This window comes from Oreochromis aureus, linkage group 1 (assembly GCF_013358895.1).
Source record: "Oreochromis aureus strain Israel breed Guangdong linkage group 1, ZZ_aureus, whole genome shotgun sequence".
Taxonomy (NCBI): domain Eukaryota; kingdom Metazoa; phylum Chordata; class Actinopteri; order Cichliformes; family Cichlidae; genus Oreochromis; species Oreochromis aureus.
In genome coordinates this window covers 23,420,336-23,445,043 of record NC_052942.1, presented here as the reverse complement: position 1 = coordinate 23,445,043, position 24,708 = coordinate 23,420,336, and the positions used below count along the sequence as shown (strand labels likewise).

General features: G+C 39.2%; 2 protein-coding genes across 3 annotated transcripts in view; one reads left to right on the top strand and one right to left on the bottom strand.

Annotated features, from left to right (window-relative positions):
- Window positions 1-709: 709 nt before the first annotated feature.
- On the top strand, window positions 710-11,530 carry lipca (lipase, hepatic a). Of its 2 annotated transcripts, none has more exons than XM_031758093.2 (9): window positions 710-991; window positions 3,109-3,293; window positions 5,179-5,358; window positions 5,478-5,595; window positions 5,697-5,930; window positions 7,432-7,674; window positions 8,778-8,892; window positions 9,293-9,511; window positions 11,239-11,530. In XM_031758093.2, the coding sequence occupies exons 1-9, from the start codon at window positions 910-912 to the stop codon at window positions 11,351-11,353; spliced, it is 1,491 nt and encodes a 496-aa protein (XP_031613953.1). In that variant the 5' UTR covers window positions 710-909; the 3' UTR covers window positions 11,354-11,530. The 2 variants fall into 2 exon arrangements, with proteins under 2 accessions (XP_031613953.1, XP_031613954.1); XM_031758094.2 differs by lacking the exon at window positions 710-991 and adding an exon at window positions 4,310-4,442 and having other exon boundaries at window positions 3,164-3,293.
- A 1,572-nt stretch (window positions 11,531-13,102) lies between these two features.
- adam10a (ADAM metallopeptidase domain 10a) overlaps window positions 13,103-24,708 on the bottom strand; it is a 29,722-nt gene continuing 18,116 nt past the window's right edge. Inside the window, exons 5-16 of the mRNA XM_031758092.2 lie at window positions 22,868-22,965; window positions 22,401-22,556; window positions 21,643-21,735; window positions 21,152-21,335; window positions 18,450-18,613; window positions 18,141-18,324; window positions 17,505-17,655; window positions 17,194-17,377; window positions 16,997-17,108; window positions 16,603-16,823; window positions 16,345-16,471; window positions 13,103-14,677 (exon numbers count right to left, since the gene is read on the bottom strand). Of these exons, the coding sequence (XP_031613952.1) occupies window positions 14,514-14,677; window positions 16,345-16,471; window positions 16,603-16,823; window positions 16,997-17,108; window positions 17,194-17,377; window positions 17,505-17,655; window positions 18,141-18,324; window positions 18,450-18,613; window positions 21,152-21,335; window positions 21,643-21,735; window positions 22,401-22,556; window positions 22,868-22,965 (1,838 nt within the window). The 3' untranslated portion in view covers window positions 13,103-14,513. The remainder of the gene's footprint in view (window positions 14,678-16,344; window positions 16,472-16,602; window positions 16,824-16,996; window positions 17,109-17,193; window positions 17,378-17,504; window positions 17,656-18,140; window positions 18,325-18,449; window positions 18,614-21,151; window positions 21,336-21,642; window positions 21,736-22,400; window positions 22,557-22,867; window positions 22,966-24,708) is intronic.

Sequence of the window (24,708 nt, the reverse complement as noted above, 5' to 3'; positions counted from 1 at the left end):
CCTGATGCCACTACGACTGCACACACAATAATATGATTGTTAATATAAAAGTACTGAATCAAGCAAATGTTAAAATTTATCTTGAAAGAGATATTACATAGAGTTTTTAATACAAAAGACAAACAAAATACAAATACACTTCTTTATAAAAAAAAAACAGATTATAAACAGAAATCAGAAGTGAAAACTGTGTACGCATTAAAAGAAACAAAGCGAAAACAGTAGATTAAAACTGAAGAAAATATGATTTAGACGCTATACTATTTTTATAATACCCAATATTACTAAATTACTATTACTATGAAAACAAGTGCCTGGGGTTTTATTTTTTACCCACTCTGGGTGACATTAAGAAAATTTTGTGTGCAGTATTGATCCACTGTGTGCCCTGGGTACACAGAGTGCTCTTCGTCAACTGTTTAAACATAGGTTTAAGCAATGCAGTAATAGTCCACATCTAATCCATGTCATGTCTTTAGCCAATAACACATAGTTCTATAAAAGCTACATAAAAAGTACATATTCTGTACCTCTACCCTGGTACCTGGAAAGGGTCTCGATGGAGGATCCAAGGTCACTTCTACCTATTAGTCACTCCCAGCACATCGTACCACATCCCCTGCCTATCATACCTCTGCTCTTTCACAATGTGCTCAATGTACACGATCCAGCCCCCAGCCAATCAGGATAAGAATAAATCCCCCTTATCCATGAACCATTGCTCCTGGTGTCCCCTCTCTTTCTCTTTAGCGTAGGGTAAAATGATCTGATTTCAATCCTCAGGACAGAAATGAGGCTTCCTTAAAAACAGCTCCTACATCTGCAGACAAAAGGCTCTCACCTTTAAAATCCACAGCACGCGCTGAAGATTTTCTAAGCGTGGCCAAAAGGACCTACCAAGCTGACGGCATGTTTGTGGTCAAAGTCTTGTGGTGTTTACTTTTAATCTATCACCTCAGTGAGGGAAAGAAAATCAAAGGAATCAGAGCAGGTAAGTGAAATATCATGCCTTGCCTTCGCTTCTGTGATTTATGCACAGATTGATAGATGCTATCAAAAACTTTAACAAGCACTAAATTTAACTATAGTTCATGCTGTGAATTCATGCTGAGTAAAGTGTTTGCAATGAGACTCACACAGAAATTAGCCAATGTGCACTCTGCAGAAGTATACACATTATTTCCCAAAGTATCTCTTTCTAAAGACAATCTTTAAAACAATCTTTACTGTTTATTTAGCCTCACAGTAGATAGTTATAAAGATTTGGCTACACAGAGTAGTATTTGCCTAACAAGCAAAAGATCCCCGATTTGGTCCCAGGAGGAGACACAAATGGATCGCAGAGGGGGCCGACATAGAAACACAGATAAATTAAACATGTGGAGCTACCTGTCATGGCTACCCTGTGTAAATCAGGAGGCAGCTGAAAGTAAATTTATGTCTTGTAAAGTGAAATTTAAACCAAGTTTCAGTCCAGCTGCTTCAGGCTGTATGTTTATTTTTACTAGTTCATATGAACAATGACATTTAAAAATTACATTAAGATTCCACAGATGAGCAACAAACAAGAGGAGAAACACGAACAGTGTGTGTGTGTGTGTGTGTGTGTGTGTGTGTGTGTGTGTGTGTGTGTGTGTGTGTGTGTGTGTGTGTTTTCCTGGCATGACTTGGTTCCCCTTGTTCCCTTACAGTGAAGAGTCACTTCAAATCGGTGTAAAGCCGTTCTAAGCTTTCACTTTTATCCTGTGATAAAACATGTTTAATGTAATCGGTCCTTTCAAAATTGCCAGTGCCCCCGGTGTCTGGGGGAAAAACAGGTCACCAAATAATTTGATGAATATAAAAATGTGAATCATGTTTTTTTAACACCTATGGGAGATTTTGGACAAAGGTGTTAGCCTTTTCTCCACCATGTGGATATCTGGGTTCATCCAGATAGAGGCTTAAAAACTGAAAAAGCTGTCAGATCTTGTTAAGTTGAGCTTCTTGTTTTGAACTTTTAGATCCTTTTTTAAATAAAATATTTAACATCTTAAAACCCAGCCTTTTTTCTACAAAATCTCAACTATTTAAAAGCTAAAAGGATGCGTTCACACCTTATTGATGATTGTTATAATTTTTTGAAAAGTCCTACAACGAAATCATTGAAACGTGCACAAAAAGGAAAAGTTAGTGGAGATTTTAACTCGGATCAGATTTCCTTGTAGTATTGTGGGGTGTTTACCTCACAATACAAAGCTACTTGAGGTAACTGTTGTTGTGATTTGGCGCTATATAAATAAAACGTAATAAATCATATTCCTTTAGGTTTGCCATCATTTTCTCCATCTCAGTCTTCAGTGCCGGTGTTTTTACTGCGTCTTTAAATGTGGGCTTATGACAGACTTCATGGCCCATTTAGAAATATGTTTTTTTAAATTATGCGCTGTGATAGATACCATGACTGATTTGCAAAGTAAACACAGTTCTTGTACAAATTTCTGGGTTAGGGTTTGTTTGTGTTCTGTTACTAATGAGTCAGACTGTTTTAACTGTTCGTGTCGATAAACAGTCACTGAAGAGACACACCAAAGCAAATGATGATAAATGATGGCTGGATGTTCTTTTACTTTCGTTGCTAAGACGATTTGGGCTTCACATCAGGAACCAGAACTTGCATGAAGGCAGCTGCATCGCTGGGTGTTTACAGGCGCCTTGGTTTTTGGCATTATTGGCTGTGGTTTTAAACATGTTGAGGGAGGAGGAGTTTACGTAACAAATGATAGAAGAGTCTGGCAGAGATTCATCCGATGAGACTTGTTGTGAAGTGATGTCTGTGAACAGATGCCAGCGAGGTCTGTATGACCTGGACTCACAGCAAAGGGCTTCTGATTGGGTGTTAGTCAGTCTACAGTCCAATGGAACCTCAGCAGGAACTGACTGTCCTGATTTCTCCACGTTTACTCACTCAAATACTTGCATTAATGCATCAAAACCCACTCTGTGTTCTCAAATTGACAAATTTCCATTCATTATTTGTAATTATTCTGTAAGCATAACCATTGTTTCAATGTGTTCTGTAAAGTATTCGTTTCTAACAGACAATCCATCCATTATTTGATTTCTGAGGTGGAGTGGAGACAGAGCAGAGGGGTGTCCTGAGGGAGAAAGAGCCACATGTCAGCAGTTCAATCTTTAGGCTGTTTTTAGGAGGTGAGGACACCTGCACGCTGGACCCTCTGCAGCTGCACACTCTCACCTCCTGTGGCTTCAACAGCAGTAATCCCCTCATCATCATCACTCATGGGTGGTCGGTAAGGTCAACTCCCTTTTCTCTCTTTACGCTTCGCTGACTTAAGCCACTGGATACTAAACATGGATCTTGACTACAGGGAGGGAAACATCTTCAAAAGGCTGAAACATGTTGAAAAAACACACCATGAGGTAGACATGTGGATCTGCACTGAAATGTAATTAAATTTTGGATCGGATCATGTCAGCCACGATAGCAGTTAGTTCCCAGACCACACCCGTCACAACTCAAGATTACTAAAGCTTCAGTAGAGATTTATACGTACATTATCCATCATTCAACCATTTTTTTTTTTTGCTTATCTAGTTCAGAGTTGTTGGGGGGGGGGCTATCCCAGTGGTCAAAGGGCGAGAGGAGGGGTACATCTTGAATAGGTCGCCAGCCTCTTGCAGGGCTAACACAGAGAAACGTACATTAAAAAGTAGAAGGGGTGGGGTGCTAGTGCCATGACTCTCTTGACCCCACTGAACTTTGAGTGCCCTTTTCTCTTTGGAGTATGGGACATTTTGATCTCAGTTACACAACTATAAAGCTGTTTCTATCACAGTGAAAATATTTGTCCACAAACAGACGTAAGAACACCTGTCAAAATACATAAAACCTCCTTGCGGTAATTCCCATTCACAAGGTAAAAACAATCTGTATCATATTTATCTGTCAGCGAGATTTCAACACCAAGCTGAAGTACATGAATGTTGCAGGAGAGGTGGAGGATGGGCAGATAAAAGGAAGCTGTTTCATTTTGGTGCACATCCAGGTCACCTATTCTAAAACTGCAAAACAGGAAGCAGGCCTTGGCTGAGGATGCACTCTCTTAGTCGCCCTGTAGTTTGTTATGCCTCCCCGCATGAGGTAGCCTGATTTTATAGAAACCATATAGTGTATATTTCACATTCATGTCTGCAGAGTATGTTATAAAAGCAAAATTTCAAGTTTGTTTTTCATTTTAAAGATATTTTTCTCGGAAAATAACCTAAAATTTTGACTTATGGATGGCAAAAAAATTGTTTTTTTCAGTGGCAGAAACAGACTTGCATAGTCTGAGAATAGGGTCCAGATGCCAGGCAATCAGTCTGACAAAGGAAGGACAGGAGACTACAGACACTGAGGATTAGCTGGAAATTAGAGACGCATGGGGAACAAGACACAGGTGAACGTAATCAACACAGGTGACAACGATAAAACACTGATATGCAAAATCACAAGTGATATACAAATGAAAACAGACACACAAAATGAACAACAATCACCTTTACTGAAACAAGGAGACAGTGAAACATGAAAAACAAATATGGTACAAGAATGAACTCATTCAATGGGGCAACATTTTAAAGACACAGGAAAAACAAAGAAAAATTAAGCTTCAGACTAAAGACAGCTGGAACTGGAGAAGCATAAGAGACAGTGAAGGATGACACATGTGAAGACATGAGGACATGAACGAGACAGAGGGGACACAGACTGGGGAATACTGGCGAAGAATAACAAACGGAAGCAAAACACAAAACAGAACTCACTAACTTCACAAGAACTACAAATCACTAAAAAAGAAACTTGTGACAAGTGCATAAAAATAAGAACCAGAATTCAAAAATACCATGAGAATTAAGACTCCATAAAAACCAACAAACACCAGCTCAACAAATGAGAACCAAACCGAAACCCCAATCCCATATACTAAGAATTCAAAAAGAAAAATAAGAAAGAAAAAACCCCTCCATAAACACAAAGACTATGCCAATATATTAAGTAACAGTCACTGCACTTTCTCTCATTTTTGCTGAAATGAACTGTTACTATGCACAGGATTGTACTGTGCACAGCACATATTAACACTTTAAAAGTAAGAAGCTGTTTTTTTAACGCTCAGTTTTGCTGTTGTGAAGGTGGATGGCATGATGGAGAGCTGGGTGATGAGGTTAGCCACGGCTGTGAGGACAAACCTGATAGATGCAAATGTGGTGCTTACAGACTGGCTGTCGCTGGCTCAGCAGCACTATCCAGTCGCAGTACAGAAAACCCGCACTGTTGGAAAAGACATAGCTCACCTGCTGCAGACGCTTCAGGTGAGAATAAACTTCTCCACTGATCTTTATGATGTCAGTGGACTGAAAGGTGATACATTTTTATACCATAGTCACATCTATACATTTCAGCAATCATGCATGTCTTTAATCACCTACAGGAGCACTACAAGTACCCACTTAGAAATGCTCATTTGATTGGCTACAGCCTCGGCGCTCACATCTCTGGATTTGCTGGGAGCTTTCTGACAGGTCAGGAGAAGATTGGAAGAATTACTGGTGAGGTTTTAAGTCCTTTCATAGCTAAATTTAATAAATAGCAATTTATTCATTTAATATTCTAAAACCACCTGACGCTTGTCTGTATCATGTCTGTTCAGGGCTTGATCCAGCTGGTCCGCTGTTTGAAGGCATGTCTCCCACGGACAGACTGTCTCCTGATGATGCTGAATTTGTGGATGCCATCCACACTTTCACCCACGAGCGTATGGGCCTCAGTGTGGGAATTAAGCAAGCTGTGGCCCATTATGACTTTTACCCGAATGGAGGAGATTTCCAACCAGGGTGTGACCTGCAAAACATTTACGAGCACATATCCCAGTACGGGATCCTTGGTAAGATAAATACGTAACAGCACATTAAAAATTGTGACCACCAGAAGTAGCCATGTTTTTTTTATAGTATAGTATTTCTGGGCAGCATGAAATCAGCAGCTCTGTGATGCCTCTTAGAGGCTGCATAGTTTTACATGGTCGATAAGTGTGAGATAGAACAACAGAACATCCTGCTGTCTGTTTGCCACTGAAGACTGGCAACAAGCTGCCTGCTCTGATGAGTCTCAATTTCTGCTCTGACATTCAGATGATAAACAGCATGGATCGATTCTGCCTTGAATTCACGGTTCAAACTGCTGCTTTTGGTGAAATGTTTCCAGCCCCTTGTTGAATCTGTTCTACAAAGAATTAAAGCAGCTCTGAATGGGGCACCCAACCATCGGCGTAACTTTGTGCTGAACATTGGGGGGGTCAAGATCTGTGTCTAAATAAATAAATAAATCTGGGTAAATTCCCAGATGACTAAACATGCAACTATTTTGCTGGTAATAACTGAAATGAGTAAAGAAAATCAACAGCCTATTTATGCAAGATAATTCATAATTTTATTGGGGGGGGGGGGGTGTATATTGGCTGGGTCTGATTATTGGGGGGTCATAACCCCCCTAACCCCCCTGGAAATTACGCCCCTGCACCCAACCCTAGCCAGATGTATCTAATGAAGTGGCCACTTTAAACATTGTAATGAAATTTAAATATTATAAACTTTTTAATGAACAAACAGTCTTTTACAAATCCAGACCATATTTATGGATATTTATCAAGAGTACCAAAGCTATTATATGTGTTTATTTATTTAATGTCTGCATTGAGTCTGTGTAAAGTAGGCATCCATTCCCTGCCTGAAAAGGCATTCAGGTTTCTGGTTCTTCTGGTTTAAATCCAAACTCCGATCAGAGCAGCATGGCCTTCTGCTTAAAGGCTTTCTGGTTTCCTTCTTTGCACGCTCTATCATAACATTTTTTTTCTTAATTGGCCTTGCCACCTCAGAACACTGGTTTAGAAGCCACGTCTAGGATGCCGATTCCTCTTCTGCTTGTTGACAGTTTCTTCTTCTGTGTTTAGGCAGATGTATTTAATTTCATGCAGTCTAACAGAAGTGGCTGTGGGATTTATGCTGCCTCTCAATCCTAAACACATCCTCACAATATGACAGCGAGAACCACATTAAAGCATCTGTCATCCTCAGGAGTTAATTAGCAACATGTGCCGTGCTTTTTCTCTCTCCATCCGTCTGAGCTGAGCTGCCTCCAGGCTACAAGCTGCTGCTCAGAGAAACGGCCTTCAGAGCAGAGCCGTGTCAGACATAATGAGTCACTTATAGGAGATGTGACAGAAGCAAGAGCTGATAGATGCCACGATTTGGTGATAATGAACTCGATCCACAAATAATGGTCAGGCTTCGTGATTTAGCTGCTCCACAATCCGTTGAAAGTCAGATCAAAGTTGTTTTGAAGAAGCAGGTTTAAAATTTTCACCACATTTTTATTTCTTCTTTTAGGCTTTGAGCAAACAGTGAAATGTGCCCATGAGCGCTCCGTCCATCTCTTCATCGACTCTCTGCTCAATAAAGACAAGCAGAGCATGGCCTACAGGTGCAGCGACAACAGCGCCTTTGACAAGGGCGTCTGTCTGGACTGCCGGAAGAATCGCTGCAACACGCTCGGCTATGATATCAAGAAAGTCCGCACGGGCACCAGCAAGAGGCTCTACCTGAAAACACGGTCTCGGATGCCTTACAAACGTATGGTTTGCCATTTTGACCTAACAGGCGGGTAAAAGTCATAATGGGCCAACAGGATACACTTATATCTCCCATTAAATACTCCCATTACAGACACTGACAGACTTAATATATATAAATAGCTTTTGCGCGTGTTATTAAGGCAAAATAAATCTGTTTGACGGCAAGATTACACAAAAATAAAGAGGCCAAATTTTATTTAAGTTCAAGTGGAGTGGCAGTAGATTTGAAGGGATTCGGTGCATCTGTCATCATGGCATAAAATCTCATCCCAAGAAGATTTCTAGTTGCTATTTGTTATTCAAATAAACCTATGACAAGACCAAGACTTTTTACAGCTTAATTTTTTTTTGAGAATCCATTAAAATGTCAGAGAACAGGTGAAATTTTGTGCTATTTTCATAAACACAGACACTGAAATGTAGTTTGAGTCCATCCTATATATGGTAAATATTTTAGCTTCTTTTCAAAATTACAAACCACAGTAATTTTATTTGTAATTTAGATCTTTAGTAGGAAAGGATGGCTTTTAGATTGGTGCCATCAACTGGGTTGGAAACCACAATGTTTTGGTCTTTTAGTGGAATTGGCAGACATGAAAACATAAATATCAGACATGGTGTTATCCTTTATTGTAGCTATGTGTAGGATTTTGAAATTTTGCACTTTGATGGCCTCATTTTCCCGGTTTTCTGTCTTGATTGAACTCCATTAGCTCCATAAGCCTAGGATAAACAAATTAGATTTTAGTAGTTAAAAGTGAAAGATCCGGGCCACTTTGGCTTCATAAAAAAATTTTCTTTGTCTAAATCAACAAATTACAGACCAGTTTTTACCAATTTTTCACACTACAGAATACAAACTTACATCTAAATTTGTTTAGACAGTCCAGATCCACCAGTAAACGAATCCAGTCTTTTATTTGACTGGTAGGAAAACAAAATCAGCCATTATCTACACAAAATCTGTTCCTTTTTCAATGTTTTATTATCCTATATGTTAGACTGATAAAATATAAAGCTAACAAGAAAAACTGAAAACTGAGTCGGGGGGTTTCTCTGTAACTGTGTCCTCTTCTTCTGTTTCTGGCTGTCACTCTTCAGTGTATCATTACCAGTTCAGGATCCAGTTCGTGAATCAGACGGAGAAGGTTGAGCCCTCTCTTACGGTCTCCCTCACAGGAACAAAAGAAGAGAGTGGAGCTGTGGACATCACCTTGTGAGTACTGTACCACCACCACCACCACCCACCCCCCATCGGGCTTAAATCAGAACACATATGAGCACTCTATGACACATGCAATATGCAGCTGGGCTCTCAGCTCTACAAAGCAAGTTAAGGAGAGCTGACACACATGGAAACAACTGAAGCCTTTGCATGAAAGAGAACTATAAATGGGGATGATGGGATGAATAATTTAAACAAGACATTATTCCCTGACAACTGTGTTATCCTTCATATTCTGTGTATCAAAGCGTCTCAGGCTAAACAGTGCTAGCAGAGGAAATCTCATCTGTTGTCCCGCTCTAGTCTGAGCCGCCACAACAGCCTTTTGCAGGGTGATTAACTCTCGTCTAACTTTGTCTCTCTCGATTTCTGTTTTAAAAATCTCCACCAGCAATGAAAAGATTTCAGGTAACAAAACCTTCACCTTCCTGATCACCCTGGACAGAGACTTGGGGGAACTGATGTTGCTCAATATGCGCTGGGAGGCATCTCCTCTGTGGGAAAATGTGTGGGACAAGGTGCAGACCATCATTCCTTGGAGAACTTGGGCGAGAAAAAGACTCCTGAATGTGGGCAAAGTCAGCGTCAAAGCAGGCGAAACACAGAAGAGGTACACGTGTTTCTTACGAGCTGGATGCAAAGATAAATTCCAGATTTCACAAGTACAACATGTTTGGTCACAGCTCAACCCTTCAAAACCTAAACTGTGAAATAATTGCCAGAATTTGACATATTTGTGTGTATCAAATATGATACACTTGGCATTTGGGCAGGGATCTCAAACTCCTTTTACATGGAGGGCCTCATACAACCTACTTTCATCTTAAATGGGCTAAACGAGTGAAACTGCACTGTTAAAAATGTCTAACTGCACATTTAATCTGTGACATATCTTAATATAATTTTTTTTAAAGTGCAGTTTCAACAGCACTTGTCAGTTTTTCTACATGACACATGACAGTCAGCTCACTGCTCTGACTGTCCCACATTTATAAAACTGAAAGTTTTTCTTGATTGCTGAAAATTTTCTTGTTTTAACCAAAGTTTCTTTAGTAGACAGTAAAAAAACAGGAATTGTTCTGTTTTTAATTGTTTATCTATTACTTAACTACTTTGTTGTAGAATGAATGGGGGAAGTCATTATCAACAAGCTGTAAAACTTATAAATATATAACATTTATACCCTCCTTCATATTTTCTAAAGAAATCCAGCAGGCCGATTTGGAGTCTTAGCTGTGCCAATTCTGCCCCCCCAGCCTCATGTTTGACACCCCTACACTAAGGGCTTAAATAATGGAGAGTACAAATAATTATACAGCTTTTCATCTATCTATCTATCTATATGTACATATATATATCAACAAAAGCCGTGACAAAAACTAAGAAGAACATTAACTGTACTTTTAAAGGTGAAATGTTTTTCAGTGATTGTTTTTTAGCATGCAACAAGCCCTTCTCTGAAAGAGACATCTGAATGGCTCTATCTGAATATATGTGTCATTCAGCATTAATGGGGCCTTCATGGATTAAGACGTTGCAGCTGTGGCTCAGGAGGTAGAGCAGGTTGTCTACTAATTGGAAGGTCAGTGGTTTTAGTCTGCGTGTCAGTGTTTCCCTGGGCAAGATACTGAGCCCTGAGCTGCATCTATGTGTTAGGTTAAATCGCTATAAAAGCAATTAGGCATAGAAAATGGTGATTAAGGCTTGTGGCTAGAAAGTACTTTGAGTGCTCAAATAGAGTAAGAGAGTGCAATGTAAGTACCAGTCCTTTTACTGTTGCATCTATTGGAGGACACAGTGTCCATGATTTCCAAAATATGTTCCCATTCCCACTCTGTACACATTCAAATGAGCTTTGACCCAGAGAAAGCTGCCGTATTTTGAATGGTGTTTATATGTTTTTTTTCTCTTTGCATTGTAAAGTTTTAGCTTGCGTTGGTGGCATCACAGACGACCTGCGTTCTGTTGACCCTGTAGTTTTTCGCATCACGTGATATATAATAGAGCCGAAAATGGGATAAACAGGAAAGAAAGTCAAGTACAGGTGTCTTAAGTTGTACAGTAGTGCTAAGACGAGTAATATTACTGATACTGAATTATATTAATTCAGTTCAGTTTTAATGAAATAGTGCCAAATCACAGCAACAGTTGGCTCAAGGTGCTTCATATTGTAAGATAAAGATGCTAAAATGATACAAAGAAACACTCGAGACCATTACAGACTGCTGATGCCATCTAGTGGGTTGTTTCCCATACACAGACTGGTTAATCTTTACTCCTGCACTCGCTCTTTCTGTTTAATCGCACCGTGTTAACGACATCGTCTCTGTTTTCCAGGACATCTTTCTGTTCCATGACAAACGAGGGACAAATGGAAGCGTCTGAAGACATAGTGTTTGTACGCTGTAAGGAAGAGAGACCAAAAAGGCCCAGAAGAAAGGACAACTTATAGACTTGTGTGGGTCATTCTCTGAAGATATCAGATGAATGGCCCTTGAGAACAACAACTAATGCGATAAAATTCTCCCTCCTTGAAGTTAAGTTGTGTACATTCAGGGAGTAACTCAGAAAACCATAATTGCTGGAAAGAGTGCTGAATAAATATACTCTGTTCTTTTCTATCATGTCATTAGGTGGGTTTATTTTTTTCTACACCTGCACAAAGGTCCATTCGTATCCATCTATGGACTAACACATTTTTCCAGGTCAAAAATGTGCAGATATTTTGGTTGAATGAAAACACAACTGACAGGTTCAACTGTAAGTTAAAACGCTAAACCCTTTAAAGCCTGAAACAGGAACTAATCTAACTAAATTCTAACTGAAAATTGATGTTTATTGAACCCTCTATTGACGCCTGTTTTGGATCTATTATTTTGATTTGCATCATAATTGCTTGAAAAAAAAAAAATCTGTCAAAATCTCATGTATCAGATATGATACACTGCAGGGTTAAGAAAGGCAAGTGATTACCAGGTGATGACTGCAGAGGGCAGGCTGTTACAGCGGAAAACTTGAAAGCAGTTGAATCTTCTTCGAAATCAGGCGCGACACTTGAATCCTCTCACCAATCATCACTTTGAACCATTTGTGGGTCGAATAACATAACATCAAATTAAATTGTAAAACTTTTCTTTTTTAAAGTACCAGAAATCCACGGCGCTACCTTTAACACTGGACAAACAGGGAAAACAATTTGGTATATTCAATTTTATTAATGCAGTTCAAGTAATTTGAAAGAAATTATACATTTCCACCTTTGCAAATGTAGTAAAATATTCAAATTAAGCAGGGTGAGAATCAGAAAAAAAAAGAAGGGGGGAAAAAAAACCCAGACAATTTGAAGGCACAATATAAAAGACAATGCATTAAGTCAGACAGTAGTAATGAATCTATAACATTATGGATTCTGTTTACATCACTTACATTTCAGTGCAGTTTATCAACATCAACAAACAAAATCCCAGAGTATTAACCCTCAACACCAAGTATCCACATCATACATATATAAAAAAAAAGAAGATACGTATGTTTTTCAGCAAAGCGTCTCTCTCAAACAGACAAAAGCTTTTTTTTTAAAAAAAAGAAAAGCCACAGAAAATCTCATTCGCAACAAAAAGCATAACTAGTAGCACCAAAAAGACAAAGAACAGAAGAAAAAGGAGCAAAAGAATTGCATTTCTGCCTGTTCACAAGCTTTGCTGCAGCACACGGACAATTCTTATCAAAACTGGTTTTCCGTGTACCCTCTCAGCAGGACACGCTGGAGGCATTTCTCACTGAGAAGGCCAAATTGTAAAACTCTGTGAAGCTCTGCATAGAATCTGGTCTGTAAGACATCCTGGCACCTTGCACATAAAACAATGTTAAATTGCAGCTGCGCTCAACAGAGCTCATTTGAGAGAGCATCTCTTTTATTCTACTAAACATATGTTATGTAGTCAACAAATCATGTTTGTGTGTTCTGCATCTATTCTGTATCTATTCATCTGAAGAGAACCTAAAATTACACTTACTGAATACTGCTCAAGTTAAGCCAAAAAAAGTTTCTTTATTTGTGTGCAAAATTGGATTCTTCACGTGCTGGCTGATAGAGTGTCTACAGTCAGGCACTGCTATGCTCTAAGTTGCATCACACAGACCTCGTTTCAGTCTTCAGTAACGATCGCTGACAATTGTACATCAACTTCAGTCACACTGCTCTGAGTAGGCACATATTTAATGTAATCACACAAAACCAAAGGGAGTAACAAAGGTTAACAAAATCCCCAATCAGTAGGAAAAAGAAGGACAGAACAGTAGTGGATGGCTGATGCGTTGTGATTGTTCACTCCGATAAAGATCTGTTAACAGCAGCAACAAAGCAATAATACAATTAGAATCGCTAGATTTCCCAACTCCATGCACAAATAGAAACAATCTCAACTGCATTAAAAAGCATTAAGAGCAAAAAACAAAAAAAACAAAAAACAAACCACATTTAAATCTGGGCAGGTTCCTTACCTGGGTACAAAGGCCTGACTGCATTTGAGTGGTTTTATTTTGTCTTTAACTGCTAATGTGTGAAAAGATGGACAGATGACAAGAATTAAAAGACACGACAGTCAAACCAGGACTCTTCTCTCCTCTAATCATTTCTGTATACTTGTACTGTGAGTTTGGTTTAACACATTCTGGTTTTTGCTTTCATTTTTCTGAATGTAAAGATCTACATGTAGCACAAAGTGGTTGTTTCACAGTTCAGAGTCAAAGCAACCAGTTAGGTAAAAAGAGTTATTACAGAATACAAGTGTGATACAATCAGTTTAATAAAAGCTATTTTCTCATCATTCGATTCCACCCCAAGTATTTTCTTGTAAACACATCTGCAGACCATATCACAACTACAAATACACAGATTCAGAACACCAGATGAATCACTGGTCTCATCGAGCTCATTTATCTACATTCTTCCAGTCAAGCAGTCGTCTTTTACACTTGTATTCTGTCGTTTTATTGATCCTGAGAAGATGAATTAAAACAGTGAACGATCTCCATTCAAAGAAAAATAAATTCATGCGAAACAAAAGACAAAACTACCTAAACATTTATACAGTTGCACACAGAAGGAACAGAAGTATGCCTTACAAACAAAAACAAAAATATATTATATGTATTGGGAAAAAAAGTATCACATTGGCAAAAGAAAAACAGGTTCTTTTCAAACAAAAAGTCTCAGATCTGTTTTTGATTGGCAGCAGAAACTCGTGAAAAAACTAATAAATTTGCTTCTTTCTCCTCCACAAAAAAGAAAAAAAAAATTCAAAGGTTTAAAAAAAAGAAAAGAAACAAGATTAAGACTAAATAACGGAGATCAGTGAATTTCTCCCCCGTTCATCCTTGGAAAAATGTATTTCCTATAAAAGCTAAGTGAACCACTGCTAGTCTTGCTCTTAGAGCAGAGGTGAGTGAGTTTGTTAGACCCCAAAATACATCAGGTTTTGTCCAGTAAAAATGTTTCAGTTGCAAGTTCTCAGAATTCTGCAATAAGTGGTAAAGGTAACTCTTTGGAGTAAGGTGCTCCGATTGTAGGCACGAAGAAGAACCAAGGCAACAAGCGGACTTTTGCCTCATTATCTCAGCAGTCCCATTTGATACTGCTCTCTTTGCTGCTGACGCTGGCCCCGAGCTTGGCGCTGGCCCTGAGGTTGGCGCTGGCCCTGAGCTTGGCGCTGGCCCTGAGCTTGGCGCTGGCCCTGTGATGCTGGGGGCCGCCGTCTCAGGGTATTCAGGGTGTCTACAGGAAATGGACATCTCAATTAACTTAAAGAAATACAGTGAATGCTGCAAATTAATGCTACTACCATTTATATTGTTAGAAATCCCCACAGTAGAATTACTGACTATTACATGATAAGGTAATCATGTTGGACAACAAAATATTTCTTAGCACCTTGCTATTCAGCCATCTCTTTGTCTCTTTAACCTAAATATGCATTCAATTATCCACAGTTGTGGAAGTTTGCACACACACATACACTTGTGTGTATTTATATCCTTCTGGGGACATCTCATTGACATAATGCTTTCCCTAGCCACTTACCCTAACCCTAAAGAATGAATGCCTAACCCTTACCCTAAACCTAACCATAACCTAATTGTAACCCTGACACTAAAACCACATTTTGAGTCTCAAAAATGCTTTCGTGCCTCGTGGGGACCGGGATTTTGGTCCCCACAAGTAAAGTAAACTTCCAATTTTTGGTCCCCACAAAGATGTTCTCGTTCTCTCTCTCTCTCTCTCTCTCTCACTCACACACTCACACACACACACACACACACACACACACACACCCACCATGGGCATGAAAGTCCTGATAATTTAGGGATTTTAATGATTTATCTGAACTGTTCATTTTCCAGGGTGGAATAACTGTGCATCATAAATTTTAAATTATTTAAAACACAAGAATTAGATGCAAAAGTTTAAATTTGTTTGGGATTTTCTCTAATCCATACAGGGATCCATACATGGGAATATCCCTTAGCAAGTTGCACCTCAACCCGATGCTTTTGGCATAATTCTGACTGGATATGTGACCAGTCTTCTTGGCAAAATTTGTTCAAGCTGCAGCTTGACTAAGGGACATTTAATTAAATGTTGTGGAGGGTGTATATTATTGATCCTACACAGATTGAATCTATTTTAGATTTTTTTCTAAACTCCTTAAAAGTCTCAAATTACCATGACATTCATGGCCATGGCCTACTAAAACATGTAAATATAAACTCAGTTACATGTACTGTTAGTATACTTGCAAAATGTATTATATGAATTATTGAAAAAAAAAAAAATTTTTCCCCCAATAATTCATACAATACATTTTTTGTTTAAAAAAAATACTTTTTAAAAAAATTATTAAATAAAAAACTCAATGGTTTAAATAAAAAATGTATGAGAAAAAATATACATCCTCTGAGATTAAAGAGAAATCCTTACAAAGAAAAGAAACTAGCGTAATTTTTTTATGCTATAAGGTTTTACAACAAGAGGAAAAAACCTCTGTGGTGGATGACCTAATCAAGTTAAACTGTACTTTGCAATTGGATTCTTAAAAAAGGAAATACTTGAGATTTTAGAAGTCTGAAGATTAATTTGTCACAAATAGGCTATAGTTAGAAGAAAAGAAAACCCTGATTTGAATGAATTGGAAGTCATGGCCCATCTACTCACTAACATGGACATGTGCTATCAGTGGAATCCATGATGTAATGAAATTGACTAAACCTTACAAATAGAACCAGTATGGAGTTTGTCATCCAAAATGAAAGTAAACAAACTTTTTTAATATCAAATTTCCCTTCTCTACCTCAGCTCCAAAATTAGTTTTTCTTTAACCACAACAGGCCACAGATGTCATCACAGTTTCATTCTTTTGCAGAGCCCTGGTTTAGATACCGTACCAGACACATGCTTGTGTGGAGGAAGCTTGGGGTTGTTACTGGGTGTGTGGACACTGCAGACCTTGATGAAGCCAACCATTAGCATAATCAGAGCAATACCCATCAACAGCACCGCCCACCAGTAGGCCTGAAGGACACAGAATGTAATAAAGAATATTTAAGCACAGACAAGAATCACTAAAAATATTAGCTATGTGTGTTTTTCACCATGTTGACAAATCTTTCTCACTATATACACTCCCACACTGAGACACTCACCACTATCCAGTCTGCAATACCATTATAGAAATCAGGATTAAAGATGGCTTTCTTTAGCCTTGCAAGTGGCCCGTCGGCATCCACCAGGCGACACTTATTGAACACATCGCAGTATCCCTTGAAGTCATTGCAGGGTGAGCCAGGCTGCAGCGTCACCACTTTCCTATTGAAATACTGGGCCCATCTCTCTGACCCTGTGCTGCTACAGGTGCTGGGATTCGCTGAGGGTAGAAAGAAAGTAAGTGACATCTGTATTATCAAGAAATTTTTAATTGTAAAGATGATTAAAAGCAAACATTAAAACCAACAGTCACTTGTGCTATACGTCAGATAATTCTAGTTTTAAATGACTATAGTTAGTGTATATTTGACATGTGAACAATCAGACACTCACTTTTGTCCTGGCAGCACACATGGCACAGGTCAGTTGCCTCATCCTTGCCATCCTCCTTAGCACAGCTACATACCTCCAGTCCGTGCTTTGCACAAACAGAACCAGTGCAGGCCTATTGCAAAAAACAAAACCTTTAACTTATGATACAAACTCACAAAGCGGGAAAACAAGACATGAAGCCGATTATATGAGCATACCCCATTGATGCAAACTTGTGTATCTTTATGACAAGAGGTGAAATTCGCCTTTGGCTGTGAGGCAGGACACAGAGCAGTATTTCCACCACACCTGCCCTCATTGGCACACTCAGAATCTGGTCTGCACACCTCACTATTGGTCTTGAAAGTACATTCTGTTGTGCAACATGGGCCTTGGCTGGGACTGCAAAATAAATCCAAAATAAACCAAAAAAAAACATGCAACCAAAAGTCAAACAAATGCTGTCCTGTTCACAGCTGTGTTCTGTGCTCACTAATACCACAATCAACAGTTCATCACAAAATCTTACCTGCAGACTTTGCCGGGTCTAAGTTTGCATTTTTCGCCCTCCCCTGAATCTGCACTAAAGCAACATTGGTCTTTACACTGGTCTTGGTAGCCACAGTCACACTCCTCTCCCTCTTCCACCAGACCATTACCGCAGATAGGATGGCCAGACTCTGTACACACAGAAACAACAGACTGAAAGAGCATCTCTCTCTCCCTCGCACACTCGCTCTCTCTCTCTCTCTCTCTCTCTCTCTCTCTCGCTCGCTCGCTCGCTCTCTCTCTCTCTCTCTCTCTCTCTCTCTCTCTCTCTCTCACTCACTCACTCACTCACTCACTCACTCACTCACTCACTCACTCACTCACTCACTCACTCACTCACTCACTCACTCACTCACTCACTCACTCACTCACTCACTCACTCACTCACTCACTCACTCACTCACCACTCACTCACTCACTCACTCACTCACTCACTCACACACACACACACACACACACACACACACACACACACACACACACACACACACACACACACACACACACACACACACACACACACACACACACACACACACACACACACACACACACACACACAACAGATAACAAAATCCTTTTATTTATTTTATTTATCACGTAAGAGAGAATTTACCGACAAAACAGTCATCTCTTTTCTTTTGTAGAACAGCGGTTATATTCCCGATGCTGCAGCTTGAGAACTTGTTATTGTTGAGCCTGTCCCCTGATGTGGCTCTGGCATACATAATGTAGTTCCCTCTCTCCTTTTGTCCTTGCTCCTTAACCTCTCCAGGGGTGCATACGCTCCCAGAGTCATGCTGTGAAATAGTAGGCAAGCAAAAGAGAAACAGCAGAGTTCTGAGAAAGTTCCATAGAATAAATACAGCTTGGCAAGAGAAAGTAGGCTACTGGCAGAGGCCGGGATTTAAATAATAGTACTTACAGGTGAGCCAAAGTTGTGTCCGACCTCATGAGCGAAGGTGATGTGTGACACCTTGGGGGGGACATGTGAGCCATAGTTCTGCACTGTGATGATACCAGTGTTCAGAGACTTTATCCTTCCATCTGAGTATTTTTTGCTCTTCTCACAAATTCCCCCGGAGCTTCCTGCGGTAAAAATAAAGGGTGCAATGCATTAACAGGTTAAACACAGCCAGGATTTCTTTGAATTTGCTTGCTAGACAAAACCTAAAAGTCCAGTTGGAGATAATGTGTATCGCAACAGTGGTTATCAACGTTCTGTTGAGCCCATCATAATTCTTAATCTGTACAAAATGACCCATATGAGTTCCGCCTACTCCAGTCAGAAACAATTTAATGATGATGATGATAAAACGGTGCTAAATATGTATAGAGAATAGAAAACAACATTAAAATGCAATACTGTTGTAAATAAGACACAAAATTAATGCTGCAGAAAATAATTAAACTGGGAATTCAGTCCACGGAGCAATAAAATAAACATTTCATTTTAAGTTAATTATTTTAAAGCCAAATGCGCCCTCACTGCTGCAGTTTATTTTTAATGTGACAGCTCTGAGATTTTAAAGTGTATATATTTAAATATTACATTTCATTATCCCATAGCCTAATAAAGGAAACGTGGAAATCACAGAGCAAAGTGAAAATAATTTTACTTTTAAACAGGTATTCTTAGTATGCGTTCTGTGTTTTAGCAGCTGCAATTCCAGCAGTGTCAAAGGCGACTTAGCAGATTAGAATCAAGCAAAAACAACATTTTTATATTTTCTGCCTCACCAACTGAATACACACATGAATGCAAAAGTCTGTGCTGCTGTTACTTTACATCTGGGCTTCATTCCTGATGTTGGTATGGTTTGACAGCTTGAGCATATGAAAGGTATTCGCCCAGCAGAGAATACCAGTTAAAACATGCTATAAATAAAACATTACGTGAAAACGTGGCAACTAAAACAGTGAATCTAACCTGCTCAAAAGCAAGTTGTGTGTTCAGCAACAGTTACCACATAACAGTGACTTAGCCATCTGTGTGGGTGACAAAACCTTACTTTTAGCTCACTAACCCATTTTACACCCCTCTGGTTCAATATAGGCAACAAAATACACACATACATACAGACACACTGTGGCAGGGCATGGAGATGCTGGTAGTTTCAGCAAGGGTAACTGCTCCACAGTTAATCGAAAAGAACTCATGAAAATCAGTGAACCATAAACTACAGTAATTAACAGATGGAGAATGTTTTATTTGTCGGTTTAACCAATAAACAAAGTCTTATAAGGGTTGTCCAATAAATTAAGGAACGTGTTTCAAATGTTTTAAAACAGGAGAACTATAATCTGAAACAGGATGAATCGTCTGTAAGTCTAAGACCCTGAATACATCAAGACCCCTGAAGTTTCTTTGCTTTATTTGTCTGTTAAATTACCTAAAATAAAAATTTGTTTTGGATATCCTGGGTATCACGCTTAACAATAAGCACTCTCCCAGTCACGCTGCAAGTTTAGGAGACCACTTCCAGCTACATAGAAACATGAGACCACTTCAAGCAATAACGTGTCCATTCTGTGCAAAGTGACCATGAGACTGACTGCACATTTTACTACATATTGCACTCTTTACCTGTGCAATTGTGTAAACCCTGCACTGAAGCCACCCATGACAACCAGTCACATGAACTCACACATTAGCTGTGCTTCACCAGTGGGCCTGAAAGCCTTTTTCAGACTTCCTTTGTTCAATCAATCACCACACAGCTCACTGCAACCAATCTATTCTCCATGTCTTTTATTCAATCAATTCTTTCAGCTTACAGTTTTGCTAATACGCTAGGATTGATCGTCTGGGTTTGTAGCTGTATACTTCATGTTGAAATGGTATCCAAGCTAATTCAAAAGGAGAGGAAAGAAGCACCAAACACAACAATCAATTACAAATGTGAGGGAAAAGCCAGTCTGTATGAGCAATCTGTGGGAAGACCACAGCATGAAATCCAACAGGAAAGAGAGGCTCCTGGCATACTTTGCACTTCAAGAGCAACAGTTTTTCTCACATACATAAATATAAAGAAATTAGGATATTTCTTAATACAAATGGCCATCTGTGCAGATTCTTGTGGTCTCAAAGCATTGCCAGAATATAAACAAACATTTACTCTGGGTCCTCTGATCACCACAGGAAAAAAAGAAATACTGGTAGTGGCCAGTGGTACCTATCAGCCTCATAGCAGATGCACCTACGGTATAAATTTCAAAATCCTATGTCCCCTCATTCTTGATTTCACCAAATTTTCTGAAAACTTGACCTCTGACCTAACAGCTGAAATCAGTGAGATTATAACTTTTCCAAGATTTTTAGTCGATGCACATATGGAATCAGTTTGAAACTCCTACATCTCTTCATTCTCGAGTTATCGCATTCACAAACTTAGGTGTTCATGTCTCCCTGCCTGGTTGCCCACATGCCAAGCAGAGTGACAGCAATACCCCACCAGCCTTTTTATGGCTAATGCGGTAGCACTATTCAAACTACTGAAACTGAGATCTGGTTTCTTGAACCAAAGTGATCTTAAAAAAATAAAATATTCAGACTAATAAAAAAATGTATAATGTGTAGTATGGATAACTGGCATCCAAAGCTCTGTGTGTGTGTCTGGTACCAACCTGAGGGAGCCCCAACCCACGCCAAGCCAAGCACGCCATCATCAAAGTCCCTGTCAGTAAAGACGTAGGCCAGGCAGTACTGATCGTGGTTCTGTTCAGAGTTTAGCTCCAAAAACTTCTCCACTCCGATGTTGGCAAAGCGAAAAGGATTGCTGGGGCTTCTTTCGTCATCTGTGGTATTGATCTGTGAGAAAGAGTTAAACAATCACAAGGAAAAGTAGGAAAACAAAACTACCCTAATGAAGGAGATTAGTTTAGAATGATCCCAGGCAAGTAAACAGATCGCTTCCACTTTTAATATCAGCAGGTTGATTTAGTTGTTACTAATGATGACAAATGAGGTCTGGTATTAGATGAAAAATCAAATGAACTACTTCTAGCATATTAAATAAAGGTAAACAAACATAATACTTTAACACTTTATTTAATTTAGGACTACAAATGGTGGCTGGCCTGAAGTTTGATCTTGACATTTAGGATCTCAAACTCACCCTGACTCTTTTCACCATGAAGCTGATGTTACGTATGCCCTGGAAGTCCGTGCCCTGGTAAATAGTTTCAATAGCCTTTACGTGGCTGGAGATCTGCAGGGAGTGCAACATTTTAGATTAGCAGTAACACAAGTACAGCAGTGAAAAAAAAGCAGTGAATTATTAGGTTTAAAAAAAAAATAAGATCACCAAATCTCTGCAGCTCCTCATCTCTGCTACAGGTTACTGGTTAAATTCCCTGCTACTAGAATAATGCTACATTCAACACACCACATAAGTAGGCATTTGTTTTCAACCTATGAATGTTAGATGCAAAAAGTTTAAAAACACATAATAGCCACCAAGTTTGACTTTGTGGTCAGCTATGAAAAAGCTAAAACATTCATATGCTAGCATTATGTTTGTTTAGAATGTGGTCATTTATTTAAATGCACATCAAACGTACAAACACATTTTAAAGAAAAGATGGAGCATGGATAAAGGATTAAGAACTTCTGTCCAGCTAAACTTATTAAAAGTATAAGTTACAGATTAGGAAATTAAAATCTGCTGTCAGGATGTAGCAGCAGCAAGTTAGCCCAAAAATCCCACTCCACAGAAATGTTTTGATTTTGCAATCCAGCATGAAGTCACTGGGAGGCAGCAGCTAAAACAAGGGAAGGGGTTTGAGTTGAGCTAATGCTAATCAGCAAATAAGCAAAACAGGCTTTTTTTTTTTTTAAAAAGAAAAAGATTTCACATACTGCATTTCCTCATACCTGAGCAAGGACAGCCTCCTTTGAGCCATAGCGTTTGAAGAAGAAATGGTCAGTCTGGATGTAGAGCTGACAGGTGTTTTTTTCTTTACCCGTCGCCCTCTTCTTTCTCAAAATGACAGGAATATCTTTAGATTCCTCATCTTCGCGTTTCACATCCTGGACAGAAAATGTTACATAATGCTTGTTATCGATAGCATAGTTCAATGGTGTCTGGGGAAATAAGCACATTTCCGGTTTTGAAAACAATCCAACATTTTTCCAACAAGAAAAAAAAATAAAAATTTATCCCCTAAAAAATTCCTGGGCTAAAAAGTTTATATTGCTATTTTAAGTAAGGTCAAACACTTCCACCTTGCTGTTAACAGTGGAAGGTAAGGTGGAAAGAAGCTCATGTAATATCACGAGTCTTGTCTGCCTGTATTTATCTGTTCAACTGTTCTTGTTCTCTTGTTCTTAATGACACTTACTCTGGCTGGCTCTTCTGCTGATGCCTGGTACTTCTTCATCCTCTCAAACACAGAGTGGTCTGCGCAGCCACCCTCTGAACCATACTTATGAGGGTAATCTGTCAGACAGAAGGAGAGAAAAATTTTCATGAGTGCCTTTCACCATATCCATTCAGTTATCTTCATCAGTCATTAATATCTTTATTTCAACATTCAGTACAAGAAGAGAAAGGCATTATGCATGCCCTGACTCCACTAGTTAAAAATCTGTGCAACTAGGCCTCTTTTCTCGTTTATTAACAAAATCAAGGCAAAAAAATTGTTATGACCTGGCTCAAAAGCCACAAAATAAAGCAGAGACTGACAAAGTTTGCAGGGACATTTGGTTTCATTTTAAATTGCTTTGTAATCTGTGGGCTTTTTCACACATATAGTTTGTTTACTCTGTTTTGAATCAGTTGATGAGTTTGTAAACTTGCGGCCTTCCCCCTAGTTTGGTTTGTTTTCACGCAGAGAAAACTTGAAGAGAACCAATTTGTGTCACTACAAACCACCCAAACACGGGGAGAACATGCAAACTTCACAGAGAAAGGCCAAGTGGGAGGCAAACCCAGGACCGTCTTGCTGTGAGGCAACGGGCCTGACCACTGTTCCACCGTGCTGCACAGCAAAACCAATAGACCACCACTGTAAGGAAATTAGGGCCTGCTCAAGTTCAATACAAAATTCAAACAACCCAATCATGTTACAGGAATGGAAAAGAAATTCTTGCATATTTACAATCACAGGCTCCACTGATCATATCTACAAATTGACTGAAAGTCTCTGTTTTAATATGAACAAAATACATGCTTTGTTAAGACTACAAGCAGATCCAGAGTTCAACACTGAGTGAAGCCTTGTGAATGTTGGATTTCAAAGTTTCTGCACATCACTAATGACACCATAACAGATAATGGTGTCATAAACAACAACATTGACTTCAGAAATCTAACATGTTTCCTAAATGAAAACAGGTCCGTCGTCTCCTCTTTTAACTCTCTGAAACGACCAAATACACTGTGTGCAATGTGCTTTTGAATTTTTTTCAAAGAAAGTCGTCTTTGTCCTCACAGTGAATGGTGTCTCATTCAACTGCTAATCAAAAGGCCTTTGCAGTTTGGACAGAAGTAAAAAGCTTAAGAGAAAGGCCAAATCAGAAGCAAAGGCTCCTCTGAGTCTTAAAAAAATAAATAAATAAAAAGAACCGTCCTTCTCCACCCATTTCACTGATACCTGCATAAACAACAGTACAGAAACTTCACACAAAAAATTCCCCAGTTTGTTGTGAGCAGTTTTACTGCCGGGTACTATTCACGTACAGTTCACAGTCACCTGAAAACCACAACATCAATGAGACGGCACGAGATCCATCACAATTCACAGGTTATTGCCCATAAAACAACATGTGTGAGCTTGAGCTTGAGCACAGTCCTGATGAAGTCTCACTGGGTGATCACTGTGTGCAGCTTTCACTAAAACATGACTGACACTGTGCAAGCAGCAGGAATTCTTGGGAAAATGAAAAATTCCCCATAAGGTGACAAATATGACCCTCATTCTAAGCAAAGCCTTGGTGAAGATCCATTAGCTGATCACTGTTTACAAGTTTGCTTAAATTCTGTACAAAACTACAGGAAGAGTAGTAATTCCTGTGAATTGTGGGCAGACAGATAAGGGCAACTGGGCAGACAGATGCCTCCTCGTGACATTAGCTCACAAGACCTTCAAGGTTCATAAAAATGTCACCTAATTATCTCAAAACAAGGAGGATACATTCCGACTACCTGAAAATTGTTCAGAGAAGTTTTAAAAATATGTCT

What these genes read in the sequence shown, in the direction of transcription:
- lipca (XM_031758093.2), top strand. Translation starts at nt 910, where the DNA reads ATGTTTGTGGTCAAAGTCTTGTGGTGTTTACTTTTAATCTATCACCTC. An exon ending in GAAGATTGGAAGAATTACTG is followed by an intron (nt 5,596 to 5,696) that starts GTGAGGTTTTAA and finishes ATGTCTGTTCAG; the next exon opens with GGCTTGATCCAGCTGGTCCG. An exon ending in GGAGCTGTGGACATCACCTT is followed by an intron (nt 8,893 to 9,292) that starts GTGAGTACTGTA and finishes AATCTCCACCAG; the next exon opens with CAATGAAAAGATTTCAGGTA.